This window comes from Antechinus flavipes, chromosome 1, assembly GCF_016432865.1.
Source record: "Antechinus flavipes isolate AdamAnt ecotype Samford, QLD, Australia chromosome 1, AdamAnt_v2, whole genome shotgun sequence".
Taxonomy (NCBI): domain Eukaryota; kingdom Metazoa; phylum Chordata; class Mammalia; order Dasyuromorphia; family Dasyuridae; genus Antechinus; species Antechinus flavipes.
Window position 1 is genome coordinate 112491413 of NC_067398.1, and position 17318 is coordinate 112508730.

At 35.0% G+C, this 17318-nt stretch overlaps 1 protein-coding gene across 2 annotated transcripts in view; it reads left to right on the top strand.

The window, feature by feature from the left end:
• LOC127555577 (histone-arginine methyltransferase CARM1-like) overlaps nt 1-17318 on the top strand; it is a 242669-nt gene that overhangs the window by 205948 nt on the left and 19403 nt on the right. For both annotated transcript variants that reach the window (XM_051987990.1, XM_051987980.1), the window contains exons 8-9: nt 11893-11974; nt 17199-17284. In XM_051987990.1, coding sequence (XP_051843950.1) covers nt 11893-11974; nt 17199-17284 — 168 coding nt within the window. The remainder of the gene's footprint in view (nt 1-11892; nt 11975-17198; nt 17285-17318) is intronic.

Below are 17318 nucleotides of genomic sequence, written 5' to 3' on the forward strand. Positions count from 1 at the left end.
ACCCAGCTTCACTTCAGGCTTAACATTATTTACTCACCTGTGTGACATTGGGAGAGTCATTTCCACTCATTTCCTAACTTTTTTTGTAACTGTAAAATGAGGGTTTATCTTCAATGATCTCTCTTAGGTCCCTTCCAGTTTTAAATCCTATAATCTGACCAGATATTTTTCATGGGCTTCTAACTGGAATTCTGAGACATTTGGACCCTCCCTTAATATATAAGCAGACCATTGTAATGTGAAGCTGATAGTCAGCACACATAGAATAAGTAAAGTTATCCAATTGTTTTGGTTTGGGGGGGAAGCTTTGTTTTGTTGTGTTTCTTTGCATTAAAAAATGGATCCTTTTGTTTAAGTAGCAAGTTCTGAGACCTTCAGGAATCATGCTTCAATTCAAGCAGCTATTACCTTCGAGTAGTAACATTTTTCAGTCTAATGGATCCCCCTTGCATTGTGTTGACAGAAACCATCTCAGGAGTTCTCACCAATTATGGTTATAATTTTCAAGTTGAAATCTCATCTACACCTCCTAGGAAATGTACAAATGAGTTCAAAAAAGAAGAATGACCAGACATTACCTATTATCAAAAATCACAAGGCATGACTTATTTTTCCAGTCATATTTATGGGTTATAAAAACCAGTGATGCACACAGAACTGTCCATCAGCTATCCCTAGGATCTCCTCCATGACTAGTCTGCCTTTTTTTTTCTAATCATACCTCTCTGGTGTCATCCCTCATACCTCTTAGCATAATTCCTCATTTGTAATGAGTCACAGCTGGCTCAAGCCCGCCATGTACCTCTCTCCATTAACCTTTAGATAATCCTCCATTTTACTTTCTTGATGATCTTTTGAGTCTATCAGTAGTCTATCAGTAAATCATCAAGCATTCATTAAGTACCTACTATATCCTGGGCTGGGTACACAAATATTAAAGTAAGATAATTCCTTCAAGAAAATTAAATTCTTTGAGGGTGGAAGAATATAATATTTTCATTGGAAGGTAAATACAAATATATAATATTATACATAATATATACAGATTTATTTTAGTGGTAGTGAGAAAATTAACAATTTAAGAATTCAGAAAAGTCCTTTTAGGAGATGTGATCTTTGAAGGAATTAGGGGTTCTAAAAATCAGAGTTGAGGAGGTTCCAGGAATAGGGGATAATTTGTATAGAAGTACAAAGGCAAAGAAAAAAAAATGTCATCTATAGGTAACATCAAGTTAGTCATTTCTGTGATGTCACAAAGCATCACAGGTTTATGTGAAAAATCACTAACAAAAAGCCTTCTGGGTATTGAGTAGATCCTTGCAAAAATTTGTGGGAGAATATGGACATGAGTTATATAATGCTGTTCACTGAGTACACACCAATCATTATATCACTGGGAAACCATTATTTGTTGTAGGATTAAATCAATTCTAAACTAGATTTAAACATTGTCTCCTCAATTCCACTTAGTACCTTGTTTCAAGTTCTGGTCCATAACATCTCCTCATAGAATCAGATCAAACATACTGAACCATGCTAAATTAGATAATTATTGTCTCTATCACTTTTAATAACTTAACACTTTTTAAGGATTCCAACAAGAAAGCATTCTTCTTTAGTGGAAGCAGTGGATACATACAAGGTCGGGTGTGAGGAAGATCCATCTTCCTGAATTCAATCTGACCTCAGACACTTAATAGCTATGTGACTCCGGGCAAGTCACTTAACCCTGTTTGCCCCAGTTTCCTTATTTGTAAAATGAGCTGGAAAGGAAATTGCAAACTACTCCAGTATATTTACTAAAAACAAACAAACAAAAAACCAAATGTGATCACAAAGAGTAAGACATAATGAAACAACTACCTATATACTCTGTGCCTATAAATGTGTGGATATATAGTTGAAAGCAACTTTAGTCTAATCCTCTCACCCAGTAGGCAAGAGAACTGACTTTCAGAGAGAAAAAAAGGACTTGCCACAGCTAGTAAGCAGTAAGTCCAAGATTTGAATCTAGGTATTAGGAAAGATGAGATTTCAAGTTTAATACAATATAGTTGCCTCAAAAGTCCAACTTGTCAGTCAATAGTCATTCACTAATTTAATCTTTCCTTTTTGAAGTAGGTCACACAGTATATATGCATCCCATCATGTTTGATAGTTGAATGATGTCAAAGTTACTGGTGGCAGATTACATGTTCTTGGGAAATGGCCTGTGTTCTTTGCAGAGAATAGCAGCCCTGTGGTTGCAAAGAGCAGAGTGAAGATGAACACAAGCAATAAATCTGCTGCACATAATGAGAACATTCTGGTGTGAAGTTCAGCTGTGAATGTACAAGGACAGTACTGATTAGGGAGCATTCAAGCAAATGCTCTCCCTTCACATGCATCCAGGCAGATAGTGCTATAAATGAATGGTCTCCTAAAAACTGCTGTGGAGAGGAAGTAAGTCTGGCAGCAGGGGGAGGGAGGAGAGGGAAGTGTTGAGTTATTTCTCTTATACACTTATCCTTTCCTAACACTTTTATAGAAATCCATTATGAAACTTTCCTTGATTCTTACTCTTCTAGTACCCAGCTCAAAGTCAGCTCTCCCTCTTCACATTTCTCATTGCACTTGAGCCAGGTCTCTCCTTTGCATGCATCATCTTCTGAATTGTATCATACTTATTTTTACACATGACACATTTGATTTTATTCAATTCACTAAGCACTTTGTGCAAGACATTGGAGAATACAAATACAAACTAAATAAGTCTTGCATTCAAGAATCTTATATTCCAATGATAGAAATAGAAAGAATGATCAAATAAGTAAATATCAAGATTGGGCTTGTTTTTTAGAGATAAGAGGCAATTGGACTATACCTTTGATTTCCTTGGAATGGTGAACTCTCAAGGAGGAAACTCATCCTTTCTGCAAATGATAATTTTAGAGAGTTGCCTGGAGATTGAAAGATTACCTGACTGGCCCAGTATCTCTTAGGCAGAGGCAAAATTTGAACCCACATACTTCTGACTCTGAAAATAACCTTCTGTTCACTACACTATGCTTGCCTTTTCCAAATGCAAAATACATGCAAAGCATATTACATGAGACCATTAAATGTAAGAGACTTTCCAAAGATCACAAAAGTAATGTGCATTAGAGACAAAATTTGATTTCAAGTCTTCTAACTCCATAGTCAGCACTCTTGAACGGAATTGAATTAAATTGAATTGTATTGAATGTCATTCTGTGTTTATAAAGTATTCAGGCTAGATGGAATATAGAAGCTGAAAAGGACTTTAGAAATCTGGTCCAACCTAATACCCAAAGACAGAACATGACTTGCCTAAAGTTAAACAGCTTATAAGTAAGAGAGTATGGTTCTTACCCAGAAGCTTTTGTCACATAATAGAATTTTTGAAGTTTGAGGCAACTCCTAGCAAGACTTTTAACTGCTTTTTTTATAATTCCTTCCATACCAGGTCACTGTCACCAAGTACCAGATGGTGCCAGATATTGGTAACATTAGTTTAACAGTCTGGCTCCCTCCCACGTGAACCTGGAAATAGAGCAGTCTCAGTCAGGACTGACTACTACTTGTTTATAAACAGAATACTGAAATATTTACTCATAAACACTTAAATTAGACAATTAAAATTTAATTAACTGTATTACTAAATCTATGAGCATATGGAGCAAAAATACAAAATAATGGGAAGACCATCTAGCTCCTAAAGGATACATTTGCCTACTTAATTGAAAGTTATCAGCTTATAATCTCTAGCAAGTTTCCATAGGCTTATGTTAATCTCTATGTAAACCTTGTATATATGTGAATAATAAAAATAGCTCACATTTACATAAGTTTAAAATTACAATTCATATTGATGATTTCAAAAGTACTTTTCCTCAGTAGTCCAATGAAATACATAATACAAAAATTATCCTTGTTTTACAGATGAGGAAAGTGAAACTCAGAGAATTAAAATAAATTGGCCAAAATCACAATGTCATTCAAATCCTAGTGCTAACAATTTCTCTTTGTGGCCTTAGGCATCTTATTTCATTTTTCTGAGTTTACCTTTAAGCATGTCTGTAGCCTGAATTCTGTATTCAAGCCATCATCAGTATAAAGAATTCAAATATCTGCCTTGTTTAACCTAGTCCAGATATATTCCCTCTTGGACATATTAATTTAATTATCCTGCCATACTCAGAACCCAGAGGTAAATTCAAACTAACAATTTCTTTCAATAATTGAGGTCAAGAAATATTTATTAATTTCTAACTATATACCAAGCACAGAACTAAGTGCTGGTAATACAGAAAGAAAAGCAAGCATTTGTATTCTTCTTTTGTATTCTTTCTTTTGTATCCAACTCTTCTCTGCTTTTGAAATATTGCTCCTTCAAAGCACAGCTCAGGTGTCAACTCCTGCAGGGCATTTGCAAAGGTGCCTTACTAAGAAATGAACTCTTCCCTCCTAAAAATGTCTTTAAATGTCTTCATTTCTCCCTTGATGTTATCACATTCTACTTTGTGCCATGTATATTTTAATATATGTCAGATCCCTCCACCCCTGGATCAGATTTAGACTCCTGAGGGCAATCATTGCCTTTAGTGAATAATCAAATGATAAAAACAAAAATATTTAATTTAGAATCAAAAGACTTAGATTTAAGTCTCATCTCAGACGCTTAGCAGTTAAGTGATTTTGGTAAGGTTCCTCAGCTTCTCTAACCCTTATTTTCACCTTCTATACAATATACTAATAACACTCACACTAACTCTTTAGGAAGATTGTAAGGAAAGCACTGTGTAAAATATAAAGGTGTCGAGGTATAATGAGGTTAAATCACTCCTGTGTTGTCTGACATTCCTTTTGAGAATCCTTTTCTTCTTTCAAGACTTAATACAAATTCACCTCTTCATATGAGGCTTTTCTAGATTCTCCCAGTTAGTAGCTTTTTAAGAAAAAAATAGAGGACCAATCACTTTCAGTGTGTTATAGAGGGGATTCTTACTCCAATTCAGATGGGACTCAGTGTCATCTGAGATTCCTTCCCTTACTCAGATTTAATAATTCTGTGATCTGTGAGTTATTCTGTCTTCTCATCTTTTTCAGAAAGGTTTAAATAGAAACAATTCTGGGGTATCTCACTCTCCTGCTTTCATTCTTTCATGTTCAAAATTCTATAGATAATTACAGAGATTGGCTTTTAAAAATCTACAAGTAGGGGGTACAGTGAAAATAAAGCATTGGACCTGGAATCACAAAGATCCATACCTTCATCCAACACTTAGTAACTGTAAAAGCCTAGGTAGGACATTTAACTTCCTTCTGCCTTGGTTTCCTCATCTGTGAAATGAGATAATAATAGAACTTACCTCCCAAAGTTGTTACAAGCATGAAATGGGAATATTTGTAAAGCATTTTGCAAACTTAAAAAGCAGTGTATAAATGCTAGTTATTATTATTATCAGTTTCTTTTTATAGTTGAATAAAAGTATAAGAATGTAAATTTATCTTTTCTAGTCTCCCTGAAAAATCCTTAACACACTTCCTATAGCACAGAGGATAATAATATGTACCCCCATCTGATTTCCATATGATTGTAATAGTATCCAGGCCTTTATATATAGATAAATTTTCATTCTGTGTAATTTGAAGATTGAGTATTTGGCATGACAAAAGATATTCAAATATTTTCCTTAAATTTTCAGAATCAATATTAAATATTTGAACAACAGTTTTATCTGTGATAATGGTCCTATACCAGGCATTCTCTCCAGACTATTTTGAAATCCATATCTATAGGACAGGGATTTGTCATCTTTTTGTCCATAAAAGACAAAGAACTTCTTGTTAACATCATTCTAGCCAGCACATCAACATTTCCAAGATTTCCCTTCTACAAACTTGAAATGATGTGTCAAATTCTCTCCACTATTTCTTGTATAACCTTAATAATTAAATTCTGGACCAGTAGTAAGAATGACTCTTCTGTAATTTCTGATGGCAAAGACCTGGTATTGAACTGCCAGCATAAGCCCTTTCCCTTCTACCAAAAAAATTCTTCATGACTGAGCATTGTTTAACATTTCTTTGCTGATCTATTATTGTTTGAGGTCATGATGACATTACCCATGAAAAATCTTCTGAATCTACTTTTGAGTCTTAGCTGTTTCATAGGCTTCATCTGGAAATAAAAGGATTGTTCAGTTCCATTTATCATATTTCACATCCACAGTGTCAATTATGGTTCTTGGCACACAGAAAGCTCTTTTTAACCTTGGGGAAATTATCAAAGAAATGAATCCTATTTATAAAAAATGCCTTTAAAATGGAAGGAAAGAGGCAGTGTGCCATAATGGGTAAAGAGAAACCTCAAGAAGCTTTGGGTTCAAGTCATACCTCCACATTTTGGCTGAATAATTTTGGACAAATCACTTAAACTCTAAGTTTAGACAATAACTAGCTGAATAGATACTGATCTACATTGAGGTGGGAAAATTTCCGCATTGAGTTATTACTCCAAAATAATAAAATCGCAGTTCCAGGTTTCCTTTCCCCAAAAAGGATAAGAGGACAACTAAGTGGAGCAGTGGATAGAGCATCAGCCTAGAAGTCAGTAGGAACTAAATTCAAATCTGGTCTCAGACACTTAACACTTCCTGGCTGTGGTCGGGTCTGTGCTTTAAGGAGATGATTTTGCCATGAACACAGAAGATACATTAGAGAGGTGAGAGACCTGAAACAGGGAAGCCAATTAGGAGACTATTGCAATACTCCAGATAAGATGGTAAGGGGTTTTAATTTTGGTGGTGACTATGTGAGTGGTACCAAGAAGGAGATAAATGGTGCACTGACAAAGACTTAATAATAGATTAGACAAGGGGGTAGAGTAAAGGGTCAAAGATGACTCTTGAGTTTGTGAAGCTGAGTGATCAAAAAGACAGTGTTACCCTTTTGTGAAATATGAAAGTTGGGGGAAAGGGCAGACATTTGGGCAAAGAAAATTCTGTTTTGGACACACTGAGTTTGAGATCACTTTCAAATAATTAAAAATGCCCAGCAGGCACTAGTGATACAGAATTAGAGAAGGGGAGGGAGAGAAGGAGGGAGGCAAGAGAGAGAGAGAGGGAAGGAAGGAAAGAGAGAGAGAGAGAAAGGCAGAAAGGAAATCAGGGAGGGAGGGGAAAAGACAGATAGAAACAGAAGAAACAGAGAGAGAAAAAGAAAGACAGAGAGTAGAGCTGGATATAAATTCATGTGGTCATCATCTCCATAGGGATAACTGAACTTTTGAATCCTTTAAGAATGGAATAATTGTTCTTGGTTACTTCTTAAAAGGAAATGTTTGTGGGTATTGGCTATGATCAGGGAAGGGACAGATGTTCGATGATATATTGTGGACAGAAAGTGGTATTATTCTTTTTAAAATCTTTCAGCTTATTTCTTAGTCTATAGTTGAAGCCCAAGCAACCTTTGGACTCATACAAATACCAATAAGGAAAACAAAAGTACCTATAATGTCAGTTATTCGTGAAAATCAAGTTCCTTGAGTTCTGAGTGTCTAAGGGGCAAGGACTTAGAAGCCCTTAGAAGTTCTTAGCTTTTTTCAAATCATGTCAATCTGAAGCTTATGGACACCTCATAATAATCTCTCTTTTTAAGAAAGAAATACTAATTTTCAGTTAGCAGTTAATGACAATTTTTTAAAAATTTCCCATCCAAGTTCATAAATTCCATGAAATCTATCCACAAACTAGATCTGTAGATCTCAAGAGACAGTCTATTGGGTCACTTCTGGTTCTGACAATTTATGATATTCTATGAAAAGAATGTGGCACATTTAACATATATTGGATTACTTGCCATCTGGGGAGGAGATGGGGAAGAAGGGGAAAATTTGGACCACAAGATTTTATAAGGGTTGATGTTGAAAAATTATCCATGCATATGTTTTGAAAATAAAAAGCTTTAATTAAAAAAAAAGAAAGAAAAGAATATGGCAAAAACCTTTTTTCTGGAATCTTGGTTTTGCTCACTGAGAGAAAATAGAATTCATTAAAGGACTGTAGCTTCCAAATTCTTAGAGAAGTAGTTTTGATATTATCTTAGGCTGTACTTCATGCAGAGACAGAAACAGAGAGACAGAAAGAGATCAGGTCACTGCGTGCTCATGCCATTAGAATTAAAGCATGGCAACAGCAATACTGGTGATGTTACAAATGTGCAAATCCTCTGGGACCAAGAAGAGAATTGTGGGGAAAGAGCCATTGCCTGAATAGAAAGAGGGTGCCAGGAGAGCCAAGTTTCAAGTTCTTAGAAATTGTGCATCTCTACATGAAGTACAGCCTAAGATAATCAAAGCAGATGTGAACTGGCATTGCTCCGGGATGCCTGAGACACATTTATTGTGAGAATAAATCAGAAAAAAAAATCCATCCTAACAGAAGTTGGGGGTGGCAGCCCTGAGTTTCATTTTATGAGGAAATACCATCATAGGATTTAAACTGGCAAAAAAAAGATCTTAGAAATACAAATGAAGAAATTGGGGCCAGAGAGGAAAAATTGCTTGCCCAAGTAACTTTCAAAGCTATGATTTGAACCCAAGATCCTCTGACTTGAAACCAATGCTTTTCCCACTGTAATCATTTAGAAGTTACTATTTTTTTCTGTGGCTTCTCCCATTGCCCATTCATCCTTATATTTGACAGGGATCTGTGATCACATCTGTGAGAGTTCTTCTGGTAGTACAAATCACAACTCATTCCCTTTCCCACTCTGTGTGACTATTGTACGTGTTCTACCATAAATCCTCCCTGAATATTAAGAGTTCATATAAAAGTCTCTTCTGGTTCTAATAAGTCTAAATGGTCTCTTTTCCCACATTGATTCCCACATTGGGAACCAATCATTTTATTCTATTGAGAGATTCTATTAAGATTAAGATAGTGAGTTTTGTTTTCTGTGAAACTGATGATTGCCGTGGCCAATGCCTTCCAATTTTCTTCTTAAAGTATTTGTAATATGTAGGTCTAGAGGTGCTGTATTATATATAGCCTCTCTCATTTTCTGATATCCTAAATTATATTTTCCAACATATTTTTCACTGCCCTCACCATAATCACTTTACATCAAATTCAGTGAATACCAAAGTTTGGAAACTCTTATCAAAATTATTTCTAAATTCTCTTCACCATTTAATCTTCTGCAATACATAAATATTAGCACATAAGCTACAGAAGGGTTTCTCTTTGTTAATGCTCATAATATATTCTCTGAGGCAAGATGATGAATATAACAAAATTATTTCTTGTTGCTTTTGGACTCATAATGAAAACCCTCCACAAATCCCTTTATTCAGTTAAGAATCTATAGGCTTTGTTGTGTACTTAGCCTTCTCTTATTTAGGCTTCTAGTTTATTTCATAATAAAAATGTCAATATTAATGTGTTTTATTTCCTCTAATAATACATCAGTTTTTTCATTATTCTCACATTTAGAGTACCCCTTAATTAATTTATCGATTTCTGTCTATAAAGAATTAATCATCTATTGTTCAACATATTAGTGATAGAATTCTCCATACTTAACTAGGCTTTCACCATTACAATCAATCAACATTCATGTATTAGTCACTACTAAATTCCAGGGGACAGCTAAGTGGTGCAACAGATAGAATGCCTGGCCTGGAATCAGGAACACTCATCTTTATGAGTTCAAATCTAATCTCAAACACTTAACCTTGTTTACCTCGGTTCCCTCTTCAATTAAATGAGCTAGAGAAGGAAATGGCAAACCACTCCAAAATGGGATCATGAAAGGTCCAAACACAATTGAAAAAAAAACAAAACAACTCCAGGCATTAAACCAAATACTGGGGGCCCAAATGCAGGAAATAACCTCTTCCTGCAAAGAGCTTATCAAGAGAAATAACATTTTTATACACACACACACACACACACACACACACACACATATATATATATATAAAATAAATGCCAATATAATATCAACTTGATTAATGTCCCCACAGAGACAATGGCTCTTGTTATTCTATCTTTAAGAGGGTAGAGAATCTTGGGTATCTCCTAGTTAACTGTGATATATAAGGAGTCTTTCTATTAGACTACTAAATTTGAACTGCTATTTTCCTGAAGAAGACTGAAAGTTAACTGTCATCTGTGAGCTATCATCATGGGAAAAACTGAGACTGGGTGTAAACTGTCATCTTTAGAGAGCTGTAGATGGGGGAATTAACTGCCACTTTGAGAAGCCAGGGTGTGAAGAACTTTAAAAGCCAAACAGAAGAGTTATCTGTGATCATAAAGGTAATAGGGTGCCACTGGAGTTTGTCGAATGGGCAATAACTTTATGAAAATCACTTTACACATTTAGGGAGAGACTTGAGGCAGAGACACCAATTATATTGTTATAATAGCCTGTGAAAGGTGATGAGGGGTCTGAACTGGGGGATCTAGTGAATGTGAGTAGAGAATGTGAGAAACGAAAAGGAAATGAATGTGAAAGATTTTGTTGAGATAGAAACAGTTATAATATTTAAAATTTTGAATAAAAAGCTAATTTTTGTAATGTTCTTCATGTTATACATTGTCAATTTTAACTTCCAAATTGACACATGCAGTGCCTTCACAGATGTACCATTTATGACAAATTTGCCAGCATTGCACCTTGTTTGCTGAACTGTAGTGCCAGACAATGCTAACTAAAAATATGCTACAAATAACAATTAAACTGAATTCTCTGCAAAATTTCCAGGGGCAAACCTTTCAAAAACTGAAAGGATAAGTTTCTGGCGACAATTTAGGTATTCTCAGGGGAGAGTCATAAAATATATCAGAACAAAAAAGTCACATAATAGATGATAAAGATCAAAGCATTAATATGTATGTATATACATATATACAATATGCAACATACACTTATTTATACTTATTATTATATATAATATGTATTGTGATTTCTTTCTTTTAAAATCCAATTTAATATATTATTGCATATTATTTTATTTATAATAGAATATGTGTGTATTATTTTTTATCAAACCATTGTTAGTGTGAGAAGTGGGGTATTCCCAATGTGCAGATTCCCTTCACTAATGTAATTTATTTGTAAATTATAGTCTTAAAAGTGCTGTCTTGGGAAGATTAAGTGATTTTCCTTAATAACAAGCTAATGTACATTCAAAAACAAGACTTGGGAGGCAGCTAGATAACACAGTGGATAAAGCACTGGCCCTGGAGTAAGAAGGACCTGACTTCAAATCTGGCTTCAGACACTTAATATTTACTGGCTGTGTGACCCTGGGCAAGTCACTTAATTCCAAGTGCTTCATCAATAAATAAATAAATAAGACTTAAACCTAGGTTTTTTTTTGTTTCGTGGTATTTGATTACATGTCGTTACATACAAGAGTGGTAATACTATGTGGGTAGCTGCCTTCCTAATATGATTTAATCAGTAAGTAGTACTGGAAACCCTGCATGCCCTGAGAGACTTTCCCTATTAGCCTGTCTAAACATGGTTTTCCCCATTTTACATTATTTTTCCCAGTTTCCAAAAACCCTTAACTTCAATCATGAGCAGTATTGGCAGATCTCATTGTGCTAAACCCTCAGGTAGAGCTTTCTTATTCACTCTTGGACTTCAAAGCACCAAAAGGTACAAATTAACCCCGCAAACCACCAGATTAAAAAAGTCATTTTCCACCCATGTAGCCCAACATATTATCAGAGTTCCCTGAAAGACATTTAGAAGTCATAGTGTAAATTCTGGATACAGACTGCTATTCCATTATATCTCTAGGACTTTCAGAGAGGATTAGGATATACCCTGAGTCTCTCCCCTCAAAATCATACCCTGTGTTGTTCATTCTAGGTACCAGCAGAGTTTCTATGGGGTCAATCTTTCCAGCCTCCGGGGTGCAGCTTTGGATGAATATTTCAGACAGCCAATTGTAGTAAGTGTATTCTCTCTTTATGGGACTTGACATCCTTACCATAACTTTTGGAGATGGAGATGGAAAGGAAAATCATTTGTTCTAGCCCTTTTTGATAATAATTTGAGACAGTAGCCTATCTCAATAATGCTGTACAAGTGTTCTTCCTTATATAAATAGAGAAACATATTCAAGGATGCTAATAATAGTTTAAAGGTTTTATTTCAAAGCTATATCAGCATATAATTTGGTCCTCATGTTCAGTGGACTGTCCATCTATCTGCACAAAATGGTGTTGATTGAGACCAGAGATCTTTTCTTTCCTCTTGAGGCGTCCCAAGCTTATAGTTGTGGTTCTCAGAGAGCATTTTTGTTCATTGTTTCCAATTGTGAGAAATACACTTTCTTCCTTTCTTGCCTAACATTCAAATGGTATCTCCTCCAGGAAAACCTTTCTGATTTCTCCACCACTCTCAAAAATGACTCTCAAAAAATTCTGCCCTATGAGAGCTCATATATTTTACAGCTGTCTAATAGATTTTGGTGTATTGTGTAATTTGATTATTTGTGCACGTGTCGTTTGTCATAGGATTTATAGCTGAAAGATACAGTAGAGATGATCTTGCCCAACCCCATAATTTTAAAAAATATTTCTATCTTTCATTTCTGGAGTACATTTCTGGAAAATTTTCCTCATTCCCCAGTTCTATCCTCTTAAAATTGAACTGTCCTTTGTAACAAAGAAAAAACAGTCAAGCCAAACACAATTTCCACGTATCCATCTAAGAAAGTGAAATGCTCTACTTGTATGGATGGGAAAACTAAGGTTCAGAAAAAAGTGACTTGTACAAGATCACAGAAACAGTAAGCATCACAGCTGGATTTTGAGCAGTGATTTATGCCTCCAAAGCATTGTACCATGGCACCCACTAGATTGTAAGTTCCAAGACAACAAGAGCTAAACATGTCTTCTCTTAACTTTAAGAGAAGACATGTTTAGCTCTTGTTGTCTTGGAACTTACTTTGTGCTTTCCTTACTAGTGATCTGAATCTGAATTCTGAAGTGAGGTCAAATATTAGACTGGCGAGATTAGTCCATGGAGATGAAGTAGGACCAACCTTCATTCATTCATTGAACAAGTACTTATTAAGAGCCTCGTGTGTTCCTGAAAGGAATAGTAAGGATGGAATGAATTGAAGGATATAGAAAGTGAAGGAAAAAAGACTAGTAAAGATGTTATTGCATTAAGCTGATCAAATGAGTAGCTTTAATAATAAGGTAAAGGTTGAGATCCTTTTGCAATAAATTGGGAAGAAAAAGAAAGGAGTAAAAAATTTGAGGTATCCAGACTAAACAAGCTTTTTAAAAAGTTTATTTATGAGTGAAGGTAAATAAAGATATGTGACAAGTAGAATGGGAAAGAAAAATTTTTGCAAATGTGGAAACCTGGGAATATTTGTAACAAATTGAAGGAATATTGTTTGAAAAATTCAAAAATGTGGGAAATGAATGTAAATTGTTTGCATTTTTGTTTTTCTTCCCAAATTATTTCTACCTTCTGCATCTAAGATATACTGTGACATATTTAACATATATAGGACTGCTTGCCATCTGGGGTAGGAGGTGGAGGGAAGGAGGGGAAAAATCAGAACAGAAGTGAATGCAAGGGATAATGTTGTAAAAAATTACCCTGGCATGGGTTCTGTCAATAAAAAGTTATTTTAAAAAATAATTTAAAAATATATTTTTAAAAAAGAGAAAAATTCAAAAATGCTGAGAGTTTTTTTTAACAGTAGAGCATGGGTCCACAGTGGGTAAGGGGTAAGCCATGAGTAAAGTGGTCCTGTGGAGGAAAAAGGGTAAAAGAAGAACATCTGGAGGAGAAATCTTATGGGCAATGGATTTCTATTCACTAAATTTTTGCCCCTCCATAACATGTAGCATGGAAACCTGGAGTCCAGTATCCAAGGCCTATCACTTCAAGTTGCTGAAAGACATTTGGGGAGAAACATTGAGGAATACTACATCCAATACCAAATTCCACCCTTTCAAATTCCTTCATAAACTCTGGGACAGATTCATTTTGTGAATCCTTTATTGGTCAAGTTCTGTCAGGCCAATCTGCCCACTATGATATTCATTCCTCAATTCTAGTAATTTTTCATTTTGTCTTTGTAGCCCAAGTTATTTAATAATAGTAATTATTTAACAAATGATTGTTGAAATGGACAGGATCCAATAGTCATGCACTCTCATCAGTACTAATGCCAATAATGTCTTTCAGCAATCTGAGGTCATATGATATCACCGATATCAGAGAAATTCCTCATGCTTCTCAGTATATGGCCCAACTAGCTGGTTCCATCAGCAGTAGTTGAACTCTGCCCCATCGATGGCTGCTCTTCCTCTGTCGGTATTCTTGCCCTCTCTTATTCTACACTGTCTAGATTTACCTAGAAGGCATATCATGTTTCCTTCCTAACACACAGTCTCTAAGCATTTCATTATCGGAATCAGAAAGGAATTCCTACTGTTGATAGGTCAGTTTATGTGCTTTTCCTTCTCTCCTTTGATTTCTTCTCTTTTATCAACAAGAATTGATTAAATATCATGAATGCTAGGTAGACATTATAAATGAAACAATCCTGGCTCTCTTATTGTGTTTCTTCCCTTGTCCCATCACACCCTAATGATCCCATGTTGCCCAGGACCTATAAATGTGATAGAACACTCAGATCTTTGCCCTCCCTAGAAAGAATCCCTGTTTCTGACCCTTTCCCAAGCCAGCCTTCCAACCCACAATTAAAACAACCTGTTCTATGCCTTATTTCTTCAAGGAAGGCCTTTTTCTTTTCCTGGAAACTGATATACAATTCATGCTAAAGTATTACTAACTAAGAAAAGGATTCTCTCTCATGTAATATTTGTTTAAAATCATTTAAAAATATAAGACCCTTATTGTTCATTTAACCATGGCCTTCTGGAGGCATGCCTTAGTTAAACTGAACAACCAATTCTTAAACACAAGACACTAGGGTAAAGTGAGGTGGCTCTTAGAGGTAGGGAAGGGGTCTTTTCAGTGCTTTCAAAATTCTAGTATACAGACAGCCATCTATTTCATCTGTATCACCTACATGGAGTTTACCAGCACCCAGTAGAAATGGATTAGATTGGAAACTAAAGCACAGTCAAGTCAACATAAATGACAAAATGCCAGTTCTGTGATCTAAGTCAATTCACCAAACATTTATTAAGCATGCCTTTTGTACGAGGCTCTAGAGGTAGAGAAAGGAAACGAAAACATCTCAGTCCTTTAGGAATTACATTATATTGAAGCAGAAATGACAGCCACAAACTTGAATTACCAGTTTAAGCCATTAAACTTTGTAGCTTTTTTTAAAATAATAATAATAAAGGAAAACAACTTTCAGGTCTTTGTTTTTGTTTTAGAATGCCTTTAGACTTATGTCTCTCGCAATTTACTCAACATAAAACAAGACTCATTGAGCTTCACCAGAATTTCCCTGGTCAATTTCTTGATTTTGTCTCATTAAACTACTCACATTCAACACTTTTCAACTCTAATATATTTTCCTTGGCTTCAGGGATACCCATGCCAGTTGGGAAAACTGAAGAAACAAAAACTTCTGTTGGGCAATTTTATCTGCCACTACAAACACAGAGCTCACACCAATAAGATTGTCATTTGGAAGGAGAAAAATTGATTTAGGAGAACAGGATAACTCGAAATAATTAATTTATCTTTCTTCTGTAAAGTATAAAAAAGTGGAATCTGGGGAAATTCTTAGGTTTGCTGTTGCCTAGTATGAAGAAAAAGTTACAGGAACTTATTCTTATTATCGTTAATGTTGTTGCTATTATTGGTCATATCCATATAGCACTTTGGGGTTTACAAATGATTTTTTTCACATTCATCCTGTAATGTGCAGATAGTACAAGTATTATCTATAGTTTACACCTAAGGAAACTGAAACTTAAGTTATTGCTTTCTCTAAACTGTTAAGTCTCATGAATTCTACCTGCAAATATTTATTATATCTAAATTCTTCTTTTTCCTAACATTATTACTTTGTGCAAACTTTTTTCACCTTATTCAATTTCCAAACTATTCAATTTCCAAACTGATTCCTCCCCTTCTCATATTTTTCCTTCCATCTAAACTGGCCTGTTTGCTATTCTCCAAATATAGCATTCCATCTCTTGCCTCTGTAAATGTACACAGGCTAACCCTTATGCTAGAAAGACTATTCCCCATCATCTCTACCTATTACAGTGTCCTGGTCTCTTCTCAAGGCTCAGCTCAGATGCCATGTCCTATCCAAGCCTTTTCTGATCCATACTCCTCCCATATTATGAATATTCTCTCATATGAAATAGTTCTGTATTATCTTTGCATATATTTTGCATTTATTTAATCTGTGTGCAAGTTGTTTCTATTAGTTAAAATGTAAGCTTCTTGAGGAATGAGACTTTTGTTTTTGTCCTTTTATCCCCAATAACTAGCACAGTACTTAATATACAGTAGGCTTTCAATAAATACTAACTGACTGTTATCTAAAAAAATTGTGTCTCTTTCAAAAAATAATTAGGGAATTCTACAAAGGCAATCCATCCCATTCTCCTCTTTCTTTTTAATTCTCGTTCATTGTCTGCTTACAATATTTCTCCAAGATACAGATATATGTACTGGTGGATGAGCTCCACAGCCTATCTGAACTTAGCTTGCATAGTTCTTAGAAAGCAAATGAAAGACCTAGAACTATACACAAAGCTTTTCCAAAATAGTACCTACCATCTACTAGGATATACTTTTCTCTGATATAATCTTCAAAAACTTACAGTTACCTACATACCAACAGAAGTCATTAGAATAGGATTCTGTGGAGGTCCATTGCATTATCAAGCTTTGTTACCCATATCTGTTCATGAGTCCCTTAGTGGAATACATGTCCCAAGAAGTCAGGTGCCATATCTTGTTTAGACTTCCTATCTCTGACAAAGGAGACAATTAAATGTTTATTAAATGAATAAATGAATTTAATTAAGTCTCTCCCATATAAGGTTTTTGTTTTGTTTTGTTTACTTAAGGATTTGAAATTGAATCTAGAACTGGTGCTTCATAACTCCATAGTGATCAGTACTCTTTGGATGAAAATAAACATAATTTGTCTTTTCTTCAGTTTTTCTTGACAAAATGTAAACATCCATGATTACTTTCCACAGGATACATTTGATATTAGGATTTTGATGGCTCAGACAATTAAATATACTGTCAATTTTATTGAAGCCAAAGAGGAAGACTTGCACAGGTCAGTATAAATCATTGTTTCTGTTCTTTCATTG